The 19,954-nt window shown below is 40.9% G+C and overlaps 1 protein-coding gene across 4 annotated transcripts in view; it reads right to left on the bottom strand.

Annotated features, from left to right (window-relative positions):
- Positions 1–247: 247 nt before the first annotated feature.
- The window catches only part of UVRAG (UV radiation resistance associated), a 335,117-nt gene continuing 315,410 nt past the window's right edge, over positions 248–19,954 (bottom strand). For all 4 annotated transcript variants that reach the window (XM_061380900.1, XM_061380901.1, XM_061380903.1 and 1 more), the window contains one exon: positions 248–3,776. In XM_061380900.1, coding sequence (XP_061236884.1) covers positions 3,074–3,776 — 703 coding nt within the window. In that variant the 3' untranslated portion in view covers positions 248–3,073. The remainder of the gene's footprint in view (positions 3,777–19,954) is intronic.

Genomic DNA, 19,954 nt, shown 5'->3' with positions numbered 1-19,954 from the left:
CTTCCTTGCCGTACTCCCAACTGGAGACTGTGGCAGGGGTCAAGGTGGATTAATTTTCATATAAACTTGTTTAGTCCAGTCCCTTTCAAAGTGGAAGGGGGGCTAGCTCAGTAAATGTGGAATGGCTGGCAGACTGTTTAAGAATGAGGTTTTCATAGTTAACTCCGCTTCAGTATGAAATTCAAAACAATGAAGAAGACAGGACTCAAACATCACAGGGAAATAACATACACTTTTACTCTCAAAATAAATACTAATCAATTTTATTTTATAAATACAGATGCTGACTTTTCTTTCAATTACCAACAGATCAGTTTCACATGCCATTTATTATTGGTGGTGGTTTAAAAAATTATTTAAATAACCAGTTAGGTCAGGATAAATGGGCACCATTAGAACTGCTAAAAAAATATAGTTGGATACAATCTTCCAAAACTAATATTCTGGGGGGAAAAAATCTCTGGAATTTTTGAAGTGGGTAAGGGGAAGTAGAGAGAGAAAACACAAGCAAATATTCATCTGATAACATTTGCTGGCTGTTAAGAGTGTTTCGGCTACATGAAAACTGAAAGGGCCCTTAGCAGTTCAGAAATGGACAGGACAGTTTTCAACTTATATTCTCAAAGCAATTTTGTTTTTTTAGTGGTTTACAAGAATAATTACAAAGATTAGTAGGAGATAATAACTTCATCCCATATTTTGGCCTTGGCCACTTTAAACAGAGGCAAAATGAAGTCTGCAGCCTTGGGAAATGTCAGAGATTTATTCCTGGAGAATATAATGCTGTAGGATTTACATATATCCAAGTATGGTGAAAACTGCAGACATCAAACAAACTCAATGAAAATCCAAAATCTAAAGAAACCCAAACCTACAAGTGGTGTTCTGAGGCGTAACATCACTGGACACAGTGTGGGTCAGGAAAGTGTGCAGGGAACTAGCCGTCAGTTCTGGGCTACCTGATCACAGTCAATGGTGGGGTTCCATGCTGTGGGGGCGAAAAGCTGTGGACCCCAGAATCAGGGAGTCCATAAATGGGAGACTGAGAGACTGACTGACAAAATCCCAGAGCTCCAGGCTCTACGTGGTTTTGTGGAACCTGAGATCAACGCTGTAAAACATGGGTGCTCCTATATGTGGTCCGGCTGCAGGGCCTAAATCGAATGTACCTTGTCTTCGAGTTTGGCATGGAGTTTAAAGGTCTCTCCCATATCTGAGGAACCACAAATCACACGTGATTCACCTTCCATTGTTCACTACTAATACAGTCCTTCAAAGCCTTTCTTTTGGGCTTGGGAGGTAGATGTTGCTTCACTGGAGGACCCACAGCCCAGTCGGATGTACATCTAAGACCATGTCTAGCTCCACCCTTACTCTAAAATGAAAGACAGTACACTGTCAAGGAAGCCTTGACTCTACAGATGGCTTCTGCTCCAGGTTTGGAGTAGTTCCACCTATTTATGAGAAATAAGATGGATTTCTTCAGATCCAGTTAAAGCTTTTAATTGCTTGCAAGTTGGGTCTGTCTGTCATGCAATGATTCTGTGAGTTCTTTACATGAAAAAAATAACAACATGAACTATTCCATTTAACAATGTAGCTATATATTAAAATTGAGCCCAGGAATGCTTGGACGAAGTATGACAATGATTATGAACCTATGAGTTAAGTTGTTATGCAGGACGAATGAGCTATTACAGAGTACACCTGTGATGGCGTGTTGCTATATACAATATGTAAACTCAAATGAAGTCAACAACATTAGCTTAGATACAGCCACAGGTTTTGCTCAGGCTAGTCCTGTCATGATGTAACATATGGAAATATAGGTTCAAGAGGAATTTCAAAGCTGGGAAAAAAAATCAGGTTGAGTGAAGTAAACTCAATTTTTATTCTTCTATATAATACATGGATATAAGCATAAAATCTCCTTAAAGAGCTTGCAACCCTGAGGCGATGTCCTTGGGTAAATAAAGTATACAGCAACAGCAAATGAAATCTGAGCTCCAGGAATGAAAATGGACTTCAAAAACATAATTTAATATTTATGCAATTGCACACATACCAATAGTATTCTATGCCTCATCTAGTCTCTGAATCCAGCAACATCAACTGCCTCACAGTTTGCACACTGGACAGCCTGACTCCCTATGTATATTTCATCATACACAATGCCTCCTCTCCAACTGAAATTTAATAAATTAACATGGGAATTACATATAGGGATTTCTACACGGTGAGTGCATTGCCAGAAAGCACACCCAGTTTTTGACAACAGCATCTGCCCACATAAAAACTTTGGCCCCCAGAGGGAACTTGATGCTGTCTGACTATAGTAACCTTGGAGGGGGGGGTTCTTGAGGGTCTCCTGGAATCCTCCAGAGGTGAGGTTTTTCATATAATCTGAGGGCTGCTTCAAGGGTATGGCTGGCTGAAAGAGGTGGGAGGTCATGGCAACTGCATTAAAGAACCAGCGAATGTGATGTCCTGTGGTCAGGATGCACAAGGCATCTTCTGCACCAGTGGTGTAACAGCTGGGTTGACGAGCCTGGGAGCAGAGGCCGACGGGCCTCTGTATCGGAGACCACTGTGCTGCTTACACATCAACCTAACGGATGGCCAGAGACCCTTCAGTCAATGGTGGAGACCTTTCACTGAATATTCAGTTTTCCCAAAAGTTTCATAAACTATGGTGAGGGCAAATGCTGTGAGAATCTAAAGGCGAGTTCATTATATTATTTATATATTATCATCTTCCCTCTGAGGATAACGTATAAGTGTAAATAAAAAAGCAGACAAATGCCTATAAGGTGACTCAAGCTAGAGAGTGACTTTTGCCTTAAAACAATTGTCAGGCCTGAAAAGCAAAATCTTGCAAGCAAAATCTAACTTTGTCTGGCCCATTGATACACAATGATCCTGAGTCCCTCCTTGATTCACAAAGTCTATTTTTCTGAGGAATATCCTCCATTAATATTCATTGTGTCATAATTACTACAAAAGGTAACCAGTGCAGCTTTATCCTCATTTCAAGCAGTGACTCCATCCTGGTCCTACCATCTGTCTGCTCACTTCACTTATCAGAACTCCTGCGTGGCCTGCGGAAACTGGATACGTTTTCGTTCAGTGCATAGATCCTTCGGGAGAACTCTTCAAATTCTCCCAGAACTTGTTCATCACACTCCACTGCCACAGCACTGTCCACGGGGATGCAGTTAAATCCTTCCAGCTGATCGCCTGAGGTGAAGCCTGTGGCTTCCATTCCGATGATCTCTTCTGCCTGTTCCACGGTGCAGCAGAGCTCGGCTTCCGAGACTGGGTGGAAGCTCCCGGGGAGCTGGGCGCCAGACGAGCTGGCCTGCTCACCAGGCAGGAGGGTGCCGTTGATTGTGGCCGGAGGCCCCGAGAGTGCTTGTCCCTGCTCCTGGCTAGTGTTCACACTCATGTGGCTTCCATTTAAGCTGTCGCCCAGATCTACCCCTTTTTTCTTGTTTTCTTTGGAGAGGTCCAAGGAGGTGTCCAAGGAGGAAGACAGAGATGCTGTCTTTCTGTCAGATTCTCCCGTGGAGGGCACAGGGGTCACAGGCTGGACTAGTGCAGAGTTGTAACTGGGGGGAGGGGTTTTGTACTGGAGTCTCTCATTCTCTGAGCTGGCCCGTTTCCGGTATCCTTTGTCTGGTGAAGGGATCCCCCCAGAGAAGCCTACATCTGCACCCCCAAATATGGAGCTTTGTCTCTTTGGAACAGGGATTGCACTGGAGGTGTGATGTCTGTCACTAGAAGACAAAAACGAGAAGTTACCTTCAACTTCAGAACTTAGCTTAAACCTTCTGGATCAAGAGACAGGAAATAATATATTCAAGTTTGAGAAAATACAAATTGATAATACTCAAATCTTAGTAGTAATTGTCCAAATGCAAGATACAACAAAGTATTATAAGTTTAGCATTGGGAACTTCCTTTAAGAAGGATACAAGACATACTAAAATATATGCAGAGGGGAGTGCCCAGGGTAGAGGCCATGTCATATGGGGAGGAGTCGAGGCAACTGGAGGGATTGGATCTGGAAAGGAAAACATATGAGGATGTGATCAAATTCATATGTCTGTAGGGCTACCAATATTCTTGTTTCTAATATCCAAGTCTTATTTTACCTTCATAAAACAGATACTGTCGTTTGGCAGAGAACCTCAAAGCCTTGTGCACGATAACCTCAGCGAGGCAGGGGCAAGGCTGGACTAAAATCCATGGCCCATAACTCAGTGGTCCATAGCTTTTGCAAGACCCGAATGCTAACTGCTCATGTTAGACAGCCGGCAGAGAGAGGCCCAAGGAGGTGTGTGTGTGCGTTTCGTGAAAAATCAACTTGGGAGATGACCTCTCCTGTATAGTGGTAGTCGGACACATTTTGTAATCCTTGGTCTTCATCTTCCTTCAAACTTGAGTTTTCTCAGGAAGATACATTTGGGCCAGCAATAATAATCACTGTTTGGCTGTACAAAGCATAGTTTCTGAAGTAATTTCATGTCCATCATTTCACTTGGTCCTCACAAAACCCTGTCAAGAAAGCAGGGTATACATTATTACTCTAAATCTGAAATAATAAATAATAATTAGTTAATGGAAATAAGAGTATCCAGATTCTGGAAATGATGGTCATTTTATATCCTGGACTGGTGAAGCCGTCCCGGGAGTACTGATCACAGTTCCAGACATCATGCTTGGCTGAAGCTATCAGCTTCAATACAGCTGTATGAACAAACTGGGTTCAGAGACAGAGGGAGGTATGAACACAAGGTCCATGTGACATGTGTTCTTCAGATGAGGAAACACACAGAGAAATGGCTCACAAAAAAGGCAGCTACCAGGCAGGAGCAGAGGTTAGACTTGAAACTGCACTCATCCAACAAGTAGCTACTTCATGTGCCAGGCCAGGCCTTGGGGAGAGGAAACAGAGCAGGCCCTGCCTCTGAGGAGCTTCCAATCTTAGGGAAGAAAGACGCCTGCATATATACACCATACATACTCTATTATATTTTCAAATTACAGACATGAAAAGTGCCCTGCAAAAGAAGAAAGGATCTAGGGTTCCTTCTACCTGTATCCATGGCCACAACCCCGTAAGCCAGCTCCCTGCTCCCTCTCTGCTCAGATTTTTTCTGATGCTGGCTTATCGCTGTGGTCTAAGCAAAGGTTATTCATCTTGAGAAAAGGCAACCACAAGGTCCTTCTAATCTATGCACCCACCAGACTCCCTTGCTTGGTTATAAGTGTTGGTGCCAAGAGTGATTTCATAATTAGGGGTGCTCACTGGGGCACATATAGAACCAGGCAAGTAGACAGTAAATTACTATTTTTAGTTCTCAAGAAAAACGAAACAGAGCAAAACCTGTTGGCCTTAATCTAGGTTTTCAGTTAATATGTTGTCAAAACTCACAGTAATGGGGTAAAGCTGCACATTTTTGCCAACCTTGTTGTTTTCGCTCTGCTACTTGCTGACAGTACCCCTCTCTACATGATTTTGCAGGGGGCCTAGGTAATCAAAACAAAACAGCATCAGCACCACCCAAAGACAAGTCTATTCTGGGCAGAAGGGCCACACGTTCAGTTGCCACCCCACCCAGGAAGGGAGAGAAGCACCAGGCGAGCCTGCCCAGAACACTGAAGATGACGTGGCTGGTATGAGACCCCAGGCCAGGTGCTTAAACTACTCACGGCTATGGAGGCTGAATGACTTGACACCCTCCCTGCCACCATCCGCCCTCCCTCCCGGGGGGACCCTGCTCTGCTTCTCTCAGCTGGGCTCCAGGTGGGCTGATAAAAGGGCATGAGGAACAAGCAGTGCTTAAGACACAACAACAAAGGGGTTTTTATAGTCGTCTTTGCCTCGAAAGCTCTCAACTTTGCATGACAAAAAAGTAATAAAAGTATGAAACCCCCCAATCCCTCCCCCAGTTACAGTGAGCAGGGAACTACCCTTCTCTTGAGCATCCAAAATGCTGAATTCTCATATCTGCCCTGTGAAAAAGGTAGGCAGGTAGGAGGTTATGTGATTTCTTCAAGGTTGTAGAACCCACATCTGACTCCAGAGCCCTCACAGTCATTTGCATCTCATGTGGGAAAATCATATTCAAATTTGACTAACATTTGCTAAGAACCAATGTCTGATATTGGAGAAGGCAATGGCACCCCACTCCAGTACTCTTGCCTGGAAAATCCCATGGATGGAGGAGCCTGGCGGGCTACAGTCCATGGGGTCGTGAAGAGTCGGACACGACTGAGTGACTTCATTTTCACTTTTTACTTTCATGCATTGGAGAAGGAAATGGCAACCCACTCCAGTGCTCTTGCCTGGAGAATCCCAGGGATGGGGAGCCTAGTAGGCTGCCGTGTATGGGATTGCACAGAGTCGGACACGACTGAAGCGACTTAGCAGTAGCAGCAATGTCTGATATGCCAGATATCAAGCTGAATGCCATTATACACAGGCTTTCCCATTTAACCCACCCAACCTATAGCTAAGCTCTGGGCTGTTACTCTTTTTTTTTTTTTTAATTTTTAATTTTATATTGGAATATAGTTGACAATGTTGTGTTAGTTTCAGGTTACAGCAAAGTGGTTCAGTTGTACATACACATCTATCCATTCTTTTTCAGATTCTTTTCCTATATAGATTGTTACAGAATACTGAGTAGAGTTTCCTGTGCTGTACCGTAGGTCCTTATTGATGTTACTCCTATTTTGATACATGGATTCAAAGGCTTTGCTAGATGGAGACTTTGGCATTTGCTGACATCCTGATTCTGGGATCTTTTCCAGTTTCTCTGAATTTTTATGAGTACTGAGGTAAAGACAGTATCAAATACAATTTAGAAAACCCAAGTAACAATAAAACATTCCCTCTTAAGAACGGTAAGAAGATGAGGTATTAGACAAATAAGGAAGTCTACAGGTCTAACGTTTACCCTAACAATCACACACTGTCTTTCTTCCCCCCATTTGTAGCTATGCGCCATGAAACTTTTCAAAAATTTTTACTAGTCTTTCTTATGATCTTAAAAAGAGTAAGTTGAACAAAAAAGATATATATTTTTTAATTAAAAAAACGTTTTAAAACTTGTTATCTTGGAATATAGTTGATTAACAATGTGATAGTTTCAGGTGTATAGTTAAGTGATTCAGTTATACATATACATGTAGCTATTTATTTATCAATTTAAAAAGGTATTTTCTTGATAACTGTGGGCCATCAATATGAGCACATCTTACTGACTATGACATAGTAGAGCGACTATAGGCCTTCCAGGGGTGTGTTTCTGAGTCTGAAGTCTGCATCAGGCTTTTGTACGTCCTCTCTCACTGTCAGGCTGTTACGTGCGGTCAAGTCAGTGTTTTTGCCTGCAAGGGCTTCTCCTTTTTTTGACGTTTGTGTCTTATTTGTTGTGTTCTTATAAAGTAGCTGTCTTGAGAACTGTGTGCAAAGCAAGAATAAATAGGATTTGAGAGATGGACCAGCAGATATCCTGGGTACAATACGCATAATTATATGAGTTTTGTAACATTAGTTTTGCCTGCTCAGAATTAATTTTTTTATTACTTCCAGGATCTTAGCAATGTTCCAAATTTTTAAGATAGCTGAGCTTAAAATAGCTCAAGTATTGAATGACTGTATGAAAATATATACAAACACACATGCATTTTAAATTATTATAATAATTTATTCTCCCTGGACAACTAAAAATATAAACCATATTAAAAACTAAAAATCAGTCAAAAACCTATTGGCCATCAAATAACCACTATTTGGATATTTTCCTTGTAGACTTTGATTTTATATATGTGTTTAATTTAAAAAAGACACAAAACCAATCAAACAACAAAATGAAAGTTGTGTTTGCAGTATATGTACATATATATAAAAAAATATATATACATACACACACTTCTGTATCCTGTTGTTGGAAGTTATTAAAACCTCTTGGTAAACAATTCTAAGTGGCTACTCCATTAAATGAAATTATCAAAAGTTACTTAACCATTTCCTTATGTTTGTGGATTTGAGATATTTCTAAAATTTTATATTAAACTTGTATTTCTGTATAAAAATACAATGCATAGGTTTCTAATAAAATAATTTTTAGAATTTTCATATTTAATAGAAGGTTTCTAGAAGGAATCTTCATTACATGTTTTGGTATTAACTAAATTCTTACCATAAAAAAAGGAACATTTTACCTCTACTGTTGCCTAAAAAGAGAAAGGCAGAAATTAAAAAGGCAAATGCCCAAAAGCTTTCAAGATTCTTTTTGTCTGATTAGAGTCTGGCTTCATAATTACTTTATCAAGATGGAAAAAGAAGTTGAAATCCTTAGATTTACTAGTTTTTAAGACCAATTTTTAAAGGCAATTGACAACTTACTTATCAAATGAAATTATTACATTATTTAAATTGTGATGAACGACATAAATAATTTCTATTTCTGGAAACAACTAAAGTAAACCTGAGTGTTCTGGGGAGGAGCAGTTGCAGCAGAAAATATGGCATTTCTTTACCCACCACTCCAGCCACAGGTTCCTTGTTCTAAAGCACTAGATCTGGGGACATAAAGCCTGAGGTCTAGCAATTGGACAGAGTCCTCAAAGTTCACTGCAGAGTCTCCTTATCACCTGTTTGCTTTGAATGGATGTCTCCTTCAGCTTGGCTTAGGTCCAAACTGGAAACATGACATTTGGGGTTTAACGCTATAATTTAAAGGAATGTATTTAAAAACAACCACCCAAAGATACTGTAATTACAAACTTTCTAGGCCACAGTTTAGTGAAACAAGACATAGACTGAATAACTGAATCATATCAGGGACTGTTAAATAATAATACTCTTTTCTGCTACAAGCACAAAAGGATATCTTAGGATCCCTGACAATAGCATGCGAGGGAGAAGCCAAGTAGTTCAGAGTTTAGAGGTCAAGGAGGACAGTCTGGTTTAAATTTGGCTTCTTTGGATCAAGTCTTCTCTGATGTCTCTAAATTAAGGTCATTAATTTCTTTTTCATTCTGTCTTTATTGCAGTTACTTTTGTTAACTCTTCAGCTATATCCAGAGCTATCTGGAGATAGTAGTGGTGATGAGAAGGGATGCTCAAACGTCTGGATCGGCAACCATGATTGATCCTGTTTATTTGGAGCTATAAATTAAGGCTGAATTCACCACTTATTAGTTATATGACTATAGGCAGTTATCGTCTCTCTGTTCTAGTTTTCTTCTTTTTAAAATAGATTATTGGACTGTGGTAAGGATTAAATAACACACTTCAAACCCTTGGCAGCTGCTGCTGCTGCTAAGTCGCTTCAGTCGTGTCCGACTCTGTACGACCCCATAGACGGCAGCCCACCAGGTTCCCCCGTCCCTGGGATTCTCCAGGCAAGAACACTGGAGTGGGTTGCCATTTCCTTCTTCAATGCATGAAAGTGAAAAGTGAAAGTGAAGTCTCTCAGTCGTGTCCGACTCTTAGCGACCCCATGGACTGCAGCCTACCAGGCTCCTCCGTCCATGGGATTTTCTAGGCAAAAGTACTGGAGTGGGGTGCCATTGCCTTCTCTGAACCCTTGGGAGGATGCCTGCCATATATACCGATGACAGTAGTAGCTGTAATTGTGGTTTCTGTTATTATTATTTGCTTCCCTAGGCTCTGGATTCCAAAAGTATTAGCCTCATTTTACAGAAGAGGTTAAAAAAAAAAAAAACTTAGTTGCCCAGTCGTGTCTGACTCTTTGTGACCCCATGGACAGTAGCCCAGCTCCTCTGTCCATGGAATTCTCCAGGCAAGCCTACTGGAGTGGGTAGCCATTCTCTTCTCCAAGAATCTTCCCAACCCAGGGATCAAACCCAGGTCTCCTGCATTGTAGGTGGATTCTTTGTCGTCTGAGGCCCACAGAAGAGATAACTGAGACTCAAAGACATTAACATCTTAGACAGAAACACAGGGTAACAAGTAGCAGAGGAAAGACCAGAACCTAGATCTCCTTCCTTCTACTGTTTTCTTCTATACAAAATACTGTTTAAAGTAAGAACAAACTCAGAACTCCTCCCACACACCCACGTCTCCACTCCTGCACATCAGGGAGAGCTGCCTGCACGAATATAAGGAGTCAGGCAAGTATAAAAGAGTGGGGGAGAACGTACTAAATCAAAGGTTTATCCTGCTCGGGGTGAAACTTCACTCCAGCTTTTTCCTGAGGACATGTGGTGGGGAAGGCTTTGAATCTAGTGGAAATGCTCAAGTGCCTCGATTTACACGCTCTACCAAATGCTGCGGGACTACAAGAGCCCCCCAGAATCCTTGGAGCCACATTCTTATTGTCCCCAAACCTCTGATGTGTCATTTTTCTGTAAGAATACAGGTTCAGGGAAAGGGAATTTTTATAAGAGGGAGAATTTCTCTGCTTCCCCAAGCTAAATGAGGAGGACTCTGTTCAGCACTTCTATAACCATTATACACACACCTCGCCATGAAGCTAATCTGGGAGACAGCAGAACCAGCCCAGTGGACTCCACTGCCCTTGCCCCAGCACTCTTGCTCCCTCTTCCTTTTCTGTGGGTTTTACTGCCTGAAACTATGGCCTCTTTTTACAGAAAAGGGACTGAGAGAGAGGAGAACAGGTACGGAAGCATTGGTCCAAAATGTGTTCCTACTTCCACATCTCCTGTATATAATATTCCAGACCCTTACACGTAGCTCTGCCATTATATGAAATATGTGAGCCTGGTGAAGCACTGAACCTATGTTTCATCTCCTGTAAAGTGGGTATATCCATCTAACAGCTGTTGCAGTTAGGATTAAATGGGATCTACAAGTAAAATTCTTAGTACAATGAGTAGGTACTCCATAAATTATTAATAATAAAACAATAGCAACTGATATTTTATATGAAGTATCTATTAACAGCTTTATACATGGTCTCATTTAATCCTCTCATCCCTATGATGTATTAAGAAAATCACCCTCATTTTGCAGATGAAGAAACTTAGGCACAGAGGTTAGGTAACCTGCCCAAGATCACAAAGAAACTAACTGGTTTTCTTTTTTCGGCCACGCTGGGTCTTTGCTGCTTTCTGCGTGAGCTGCCTCTAGCTGTGGGGAGAGGGGCTGCTCGTTTCGGGGTGTGGGCTTCTCACTGCAGCGGCTTCTCTCATTGTGCAGCACAGGCTCCAGGGCACGTGGGCCCTAGAGTTCGTGGGCTCAGCAGTTGTGCACGGGCTTAGCTGCTCCGCGCATGTGGGATCCTCCCAGACCCTTGTCCCCTGCGCTGGCAGGTGAATTTCTATCCACCATGACACCAGGAAAGTCTTAACTGTGTTTTAACAGAGGGTGTCTGACTAAATGCTAATTTTCTTCTCTTTCCCAATCCATAGGACTTGCCACCAAAACACTCTCCACTTCTATATGAGGGAGCCAGTGAGAATCAGAATAATGTTTTTAGGTCAAGTGGTTTGATAACTTTTCCTTCTCTTCTTGCCTGCATTAAGTTTGTGGGGCATTTTTACTTCCTAAGACTTGTTACGCTGTCATAAGAGTTGTAATGCATTCTAAGTATCTATTATGAACACACATTTTACCATGAACTGTTATAAATGTGGAGACTCAGTGAAAAATGAAATAAAGAAAAGAATGTAAAGATTTTCCACCTCAAGAGCATTCTTGAAGCTGGGGGGAATTTTTAGCTCTCTGAAAAGTTTTTTTCTCTGTTCTCTCTCAGATTCGCTTGTGCTTGTTTTATCTGTCTACAACCAGATCTCACACTGTAAAGTATTAGGAAGGAGTACAATTCACAGACTCAAATATGTGTCTTTCCCTCCTACAAAATGTTTCCTCTGAGGAACATTACTAGATCACAGCTGGTCAAAACGCTAAATCTTGATTGTCTGGAACCTGGCCAAAATCTACAGCTACAACTCGGTGGAATAAGAATACTTAAAAAGAAGGAAAAAACCCCACACTTTTAAATAACATTTGATCTTCTTCTTTCTCCCGCTTGTAGCAAGCTATGACCTCATGGCAGTGAGACCTCTCCATGGAGGTGTTTAAGTTGGTTTACAGCCATTAGAAATGTTTGAAGCTCTAGGTACTCCTCTGTGCCAACAGCATGTCAACTGTGCTAAAAGGCAATAATAGTTTCTCACCTTCTTAAAGATTACTGCTTAAATAATGCAGAGCAACGACAGGGCTGCACAGAGTGCCAAAAGCAGGTTGCCAAGGCGAAGCTAAGGTAGAATTACGTCTTTTGGCAGCTGAGAAATTATGACATAAAGTTAGTTTAAAAAAAAAACCTCCATAAATTAGGCTACTAACCTTTTTCAAAATCCAGCAAAGGCTGGGATTTATCTTTCTTCTTTTTCTATCTCAGATCAAGTAGAAGCACAGAGCCTCCTTTTGGAAAAGCCAAATTGATCAGCTAGATCTTATCTCCCAGGAGGGCACTGGAGGTTAATAGTTTTAAGCATGTAAACTCTTGGCCACAGGCAAGCAATCTGAAGGCCTCTCACCATTACAGATAAGTGAAAGTGCTTAATCTTTGCCCTGGATGTTAACAAAAACAAGAAACAAAATAAAAATAGAAACAATCTTGGGCCAGAGCACAGGCTAAAATCTGTGCCAATGGTCACTTTTCCCCTGGGCTCAGCTTAGAAGGCTTCCTGCCAGAGTCTGACTAAATAAAAACAGAGGTTTAAAAAGGAATAACTGAACAAGGGAGCCTTTAGATTTTATTTAAACGGAGTTGTGATGGGGAGATGAGTTTGTGAAAGAGAAAGTTCCATCAGCAAAGGATAAAACCAAGCAAGCTGAAAAAAACCCATTTCCCAGGCTCTGTGATGTGAGCAGCTCCGTGGTCCTGGGCAACAAGGCCCAGCTGGGAAACAGAGGTCCCAGCACAGGCTATGAACAGAGGCTGAAGGGGTGCCCACGGCCCGGAGCCCACCTGGAGGCCAGCTTGGTCTCAAGGCTGAGTTCCTTGGGGTCAGGGAATAAACAGTGATCCTCCAGAGAGACAGATGGTCCCAGGAGCTGAGAGGTCAACCACTGCACCCATCAGCTTTCACTTCTAAGAAATCATCACACAAATAACGTATTGAAATCACAGGCAAGGCAACAAACATTATGAGGCTGTAACATGGTCTGTAGAAACAGAGATGCCAGGAAGGTTACCTGGCTAACTGTCGGAGTGTCTAGATCACACTTGAAATGTGGGAGAGTGATAAGGTGTTTGTGCTGAAAACTTAAAAAAAAAAAAAAAAAATCTACCTTTGCCAGGGAAACCAGAGTAATAGCGATGTCACAGACCAGTCACAGGAAGAACCTGACCAACTAAAACCTTGGTCAGAATTTACAAAGTAGACTTGCAGAGACAGAGCACTAAAGGAAGCATTAGACTCCAGAGACCAACGACAGAATCTGTGAAGTTAAGTCTTTTGAAAGATGCCACAAAGCTGAACCACCATCTCATTTCTAATAAGCTCTGACATGAATCGAACCATGAAAAGAAACAACTTCAGTTGTTTGTTATTTTAAAAGAAAAATGGATAGCTTTGCCACCATATCCAGAGATGCTGAAGGCCTTTGGAAGAAATGCTTGAATGACAGCTGTCACTGAATCGCTGCTTAGAGACTGTGGGACTCCAGGGATAATGTCTTGGGAAGCTTCTCTCTTGTAGCCCTCTGTATTACTATAAGAGGTGCAGTATAAACAGAACATAGCAACACATTATTTACTCCCTCATTCAAATACATGGTGAGTGTCTACTATACACCAGGCACTGTGTACTTGGGTATACAACAGTGGTTGAAAAAAGCCATGGCTCCTGCTTTTGTGGAGCTTTTATCAGAGTGGGAGTGGACAGACATTAATGTAAAAATTACAGACATAAAATGACCACCTCTGACACATGCTGTGCAGGAGTGATCAGGGGTTGAGAGAGCTTATAACAGAACTGACCCAGCCAAGGCCAAGATCTGAAGGACTAGACTTCTTCACCAGGTGAAGAGTGGGTGTGTAGGTGAGAGCATCCAGGCAAAAGGAAAAGGATATGTCAAGACCCTACCTACATCAAGAAAGATAACAATGTGTGAGGACCCAAAAAGTCATCAAGTGAACAGCAGCCTGGTAGAAGATAAAGCTGAAGAGCAAAATGTGGTCTAGAGTAGACTATGCAGAAACCCAGAGGCCATGTTTAGAATTTTCTCTTCAAGTCATTAAAGTGTTTTAGGCTAGGGGTGTGTATGTCTGTCTTGTCTGTCTAGTGGGTAGGGAGAGGAAGAGACACTGATCGACTGATCTGTATTTTGGCAGGTACACTCTGACTGAAGCTGGAGAACACACGGGAGGGGGTCTGGAGCGGATGCTGGAGGACCGAGCACAGGCCGTGCAGTAGTGCAGGTGAGATGATGCAGGCTTGGGCCAGAGTGGAAAGGTGTAGCTGCAGACAGAGGCACATTAGGGGGAATCAGCAGAGGTTGCGAAGGTTGGAGTTAAGAGGAAAGGGAGAATCAAACAGCTTCCTGGCCAGTGTGAAAGACTGGATGGAGATTCGATTTGCTGAAAGCAGAGCCCTGGAAGACCATGAGGCTTACGATGGTTCTGGTGGAAGACAGGGGAAAAAAACAAACAAACAAACCTCAACGTGGGCACACACGGTGTGCTATGAAAATGTCCAGGAGGCAATCTGAACAGAGGTCTGATACCAGAACAGAGACCTGGGCTAAAAAGTTACACTTGTGCTTCAGTTCAGTGTGGGTGATAATTAAAAAACGTAGTTGAAGATCAGATCAGATCACTGGGCAGGGGTGGTGAATAAAATCAGAGAAAAGAGGACTAAGGACTGAGCCTTGAGGTGCTCCTGTTTTTCATGACGAGGCAGAAAAAGAGGCGCCCACGAGTGAGATAAGGAGCAGTCAGAAAGGAATGAAGAGAACTAGAGAAAGGTTATAATGACAGGATTCCTGTTCTAGAACCAGAGATACTAAATGATCTCTGTATAAAATATTTTATTCTTAACACAGCTAGAAGAGAGGCTGTACAGAGTAATGGTTAAAGGAGAGGCCCTAAAACTGTTCTTCTGGGATCAAATCTTAGCTCCTCCATTTGATGGCTGTGTTACATTTAAATTATTTAAACCTCTCTGTGCTTCAGTTTCATCTGTAACGAGAGAGGATAAATGGGCCCTAGTTCACTCACCTGTTGTGAGGATTAAATGAGTTAACTAAATAATTCATTCAAAATGCTTTGGGAGGGTACCTGGTTTGCAATAACACTCATTTGATATTTCTATAATGATGTTACCTCTTCTTATATATGCAGTTATCCCTAGCAGAAGGATTACTGAACAAGCATCATATAAAATGGACCTTTAACATCTCCAGAGTTGAAATGCAGCTTATACTCAAAGATCACATGAAGCAGTCAGCAGTACTTTCTAATTCTGCAAAGCCCTGTCAGCCTTCTTGAAACTTAGTACAGTGTTTTAGATCTAGAAAGATATTTATCTGCTGATACATGCTAAAGGATTCCTCCTGAAAAAACAAGACTTCCTGCAACAGGGCATCTCCCCTCCATTCATGTAGGCATAACCATCTTCCCAAAGCCCAGTTCAAGTCCTGCCTCATTTGTTAAAGCCTTCTTCAACCATATGCCAATTTAAAATGACCTCTCTGAACTCCCTGATCAATACTTGTAATTATACCATCCAACTGATGCTTAACATGATCACTTGTTATTTCAACACATATTTCAGTAGACAGTACTGAAATCCACATTTACTGCCTGGCAATCTGCTAGGCACTGGGAATAAAGAGGCTCATAAAATAAGGTTTCTATCATTAGCGTTTCTACTCTAGTCGAGAAGACAGAGAGTTAGCCAATCACCGGAACACCACAGTGCTTTGAACACAATATACATTTTGTATGACGGAGGAGGCAGCCAGTAGTCACCTAGAGGACTCAGCACAGGTGACTATCTTTGATTTACCTTTGAAAGGTAAGGTACAGTCAGTCAGTCAGGCTGTGTGTGTATATTAAGGTGCAGAGAGAGTAAGAAATGAAGGGAAGAATATTTAAGTCAGAATTAAATACAGTATGTGTGCAGTCCAACTGTGGAGCCAAGTCTTGTAAACAGTGTATGGAAGGGACCTGGCCTTCTATTTTTTGAAACCCACTCCTCCACTTCCCAATCTAAGGGAGTACAGAGCACTTAGTAGATACTAAGTGAATATATTTGTTTTATGAATAAGTAGATTTGATTAATTGTACCCAAAAGGAATAATTTGTTGTTGTTGTTTTTGGGCAATGTGTTGAGAAACATTCAGCTAATGTGAAAGAAAAAAAAAAAGAAGTAAAAAGAGCACACTCCATGGTTACTTATGAAGAACAAAACTTTCTAAAGATTCACTTATAGTAAGTCTGATGAAATATTATGCAGCCATTAAAATGATGTAAAAATTTGGTAATGGCATTGGTAATAGGCTTAAGATACGACAGCAGTACATATAGCTGCAAGGACTGTGCTTCAGCACTGCAGCTACATGTCACTGAGTACCTGCAAGGCGGTAGCTGGGCTTGAGATGTGCTGTGAATGTACAATACACACTGGATTTAGATGGTTTAGAATAAAAATGGAGTGTAAAATATTAATAATTAAAAATACTGATTACATACCAATCAGTATTTTAGAATTACAGGAAAACTACTATTAAAATTAGTTTGCCTATTCCTTTTTACCTTTTTGCAATGTGGCTGCCAGAAAATGTTTAAGTATCTGTATATGCAGCTCAGACTATATTTCAGTGCTGATATAGATGATATGATCTCAACTGTATAAGTAACACATAGCAAACTAACTTAACAGTGGTTTCCCTCCCTGGATTGTAGGGCTATTGTTTGCCCGTCATCTGTGTATTTTTACATTTTCCAAATTTTATTCATTGATAATCAAAAAGAACGATGAGAGAGAAACAAGGCACAAATAAAAACAGAAAAAAAAAATCTCTATTTGGTTCAAAGACTTGGCTGCTGGAGGGTGAGAAAAGCAGCCCGGGATACCCAAATGACTTCTCACTGACGGAGGGTTAGCACACAAAGGATGTTGGCCAGCTGTTCTCCATCCTGACTGGAGACAGAGAAAAGCGGAAATGGGTGTTAACCGCAGAAGGGGGCCTGTAAGTTAAATATAGGGAAGAATTTCCTGAAGTGAGGGTGTTTAAATTCTGGAATGAGTTACAGAAGAAGCCTGGTCCCCCGAAGTCTTTTAAAATACTACAGATACCCATATGCCTTGTGTATTCCTGTCTAGAGGCAATGAGATAACTTGTCAAGGTTCTGTCTGAAATAGCTGTCTTAAGAGCAAATAACTCCAATAAAACTTTCTTTTTCATTTATTTTTGACCAGCCTTCACTTTTCATATTAAGGATGCCAGCCAGTAAGGAGTACTTTGAGAGGCACACCCCTCTGATATGGCTACCTTAAGTAGTACTCTTGAGACTTCAAAGACAATGTCATTTGATCTAAATTTAAAAACCAGAGTCAGCTAGACGACATGGTTTTTAAGTCCCTTGGGTCACGTGCCAGAGACTAGTTCTGAATTCAGCATGAGCAAATGATGGAGGGAAGGAGAGAAGATAGATCTGCTTTTAAAAAATAAGGCGTAAAAAAACGTTAATACAGGATAGGGTCTCATTTTCACAGGTGGATGGTTTGGTTTAAAAGCTGAACTATTATATCACTACCCTCTTTTTTTTTTTTTTTTTTACCCTCTGGTTTTAAAGAAAGATGGGTTCCAAAATTTTCATTATTTTCAATTGACTGAAAAAGCCCATTTTCTTAAAATGTGTCAAAGTTCTTACTTTCTTAATCATTTGTTCACTAAAAAAACTGTTCAACTTGATTCTATTTATAAAAAAGAACAGAGAACTAGATCAGAAACAGGTGAGCAGAAACACTATCTAGAGATTTAACCAATGAAGTGATACGACCTTACGTAAATCCACTAGTTGCTTCTCCCAAAGTCACATCATTAAACGCTGGAAGGAATCAGAAGTATTCCAGCGAGCTGCAGAGTAGCCAAGGATATGTCTCCTCAGTATTCTAGCATCACTAAGGTCACGGAAATTGAGGCAGCCTCAATAAAAATGGCACGCCTGGTCCTACAACATCAAGGAAGTCAGTGCGAGGTTGAGCGCCATCACGTGGAACGCGGTCCCCTGAAGCCGGGGCTCAGGCTGTGAGTCCCACGTGACAGTGAGACTGAACAATGCAGGAGAGTATTTTTGTAAGTCTTGTTCTTCAAAATATTTAATTTGTCTTATCTACTCATTCAGATTATAAACTAAACAACTGTCAACTAAGCAAAAGCAGGGCAAATCTCACACTTTTGAATTTTCTTTCGTCTTTTGAATAGTGCTGTATGCAGAGGAGACCCTTAATGAATTGTTGAATGTATGAATAATGCTTATGATATTTTGTATAGTCCTTTTTAGTTTATAAACCACTTGGACAGACATTATCTCATTTGTTCCATATAATGATGCTTGGGAAATAGGGCTGCTGCCATTAACTCCACTGAAAAAACTGATACTCAAAAAATTTATGAAAATTAAATGACAGAGCTGAAGCTGGAGCGTACATTTTCTGATTCCCAAATCCAGTGCTTTACAGTCAGTAAAAATTGAACTTAGAATAAAACATTTCATGTATAAATCAGGACAGATGGTTCTGAAATCCTGCTTTTATCATCTCTTTTTCTGAAAGAAAGAAAATGAAATTTAAGGCAGGCAAACACGGTGGACAGACATGTTTTAAGCCAGCTCACGTGTTCCCTTAGCTTTCTTGTTTCTTAACCAATGGAGTTGAAACATATCACCATTTTTGTTTCTTTTCATCTTAAAGTTCTAAATTCTAACCAAGTTTCATGACTCTTACCAGGTTCCTATCATAAGCAACAAAGAGTGTCTTCCTGTCCGATTCTGCAGTGTATTTTTCTAGTACTCTGGATTTGACTTTGATGGGCTTCCCTGGGGAAGGTAATAATAGGTGTTAGAAATTCAGTGGCAGAGAGAGAGAGGAGGGCTGGGGAAACGCAGAGAAGGAAAAGAATGACCACTAACTAGTAAGAGGCAGCCTGGCATGACAGAAAGAGCATGCAACCAGGAGGCAGACAACTGGTGTGGCCGCCCCAGTTCCATTACTTACTGTCATGTGATCATGGCAAGTCACTTCATATTTCTAAGTACTCTGATATGTAAGATAGTGATCATCATCCTTGCCCTGCCTCTTTCACAGGGTTGTTATAAACTTAAATAAAAACACGGTAAATTCTGCAAAAAAGAAACTTTCATTGTACATAACTTCTAACTATAGCTGAGAGTTAACCTAAGAAAATAAGTAACCAAAAAAGTAAGTAGGCCACTAGAATTGTGAGGTACTTTCCTCTAAGTTCAGAGGAAGGTCGTATTAAGTACTTGGGGAAAAGTAGAAGGGAAATGGTGAATATTCTGTATCACTAATGTACAAATAAGCATGAGCCATTATTAAAAAATGTGATCAAGAAGCATGTTCTATACCTGTTTGTAAGGAGATTACTGTAGATATTTTTTTATGACTGTAGATTTTAAAGGAAAGATAAAATACCTATAATAAAGGATGGATTTAATTTTTAAAAAAGACAACTACGATTTCATTTACCCATGATACAGTTATAATACTACTTACCATTTGTTACTATTATGTGCCAGGAAGTATGCTAAGTACTTAATCTTTGTATCAACTTTATCAGGAAGGCACTATAATTTCCATTTTACAGATACTTTTAAGCAGAGAGTTTAAACTTGCCTGAAGTCACAGAGATAGTGAGTGGTAGAGCTACTATTCAAACCCAAAGTCTTCATATGCTCCTTAGAACTGGGCAACT

The sequence above is a fragment of the Bos javanicus genome, chromosome 15, assembly GCF_032452875.1.
Source record: "Bos javanicus breed banteng chromosome 15, ARS-OSU_banteng_1.0, whole genome shotgun sequence".
Taxonomy (NCBI): domain Eukaryota; kingdom Metazoa; phylum Chordata; class Mammalia; order Artiodactyla; family Bovidae; genus Bos; species Bos javanicus.
Note: the sequence above shows the minus strand (reverse complement) of the source record. Positions and strands in the feature narration are given on the sequence as shown.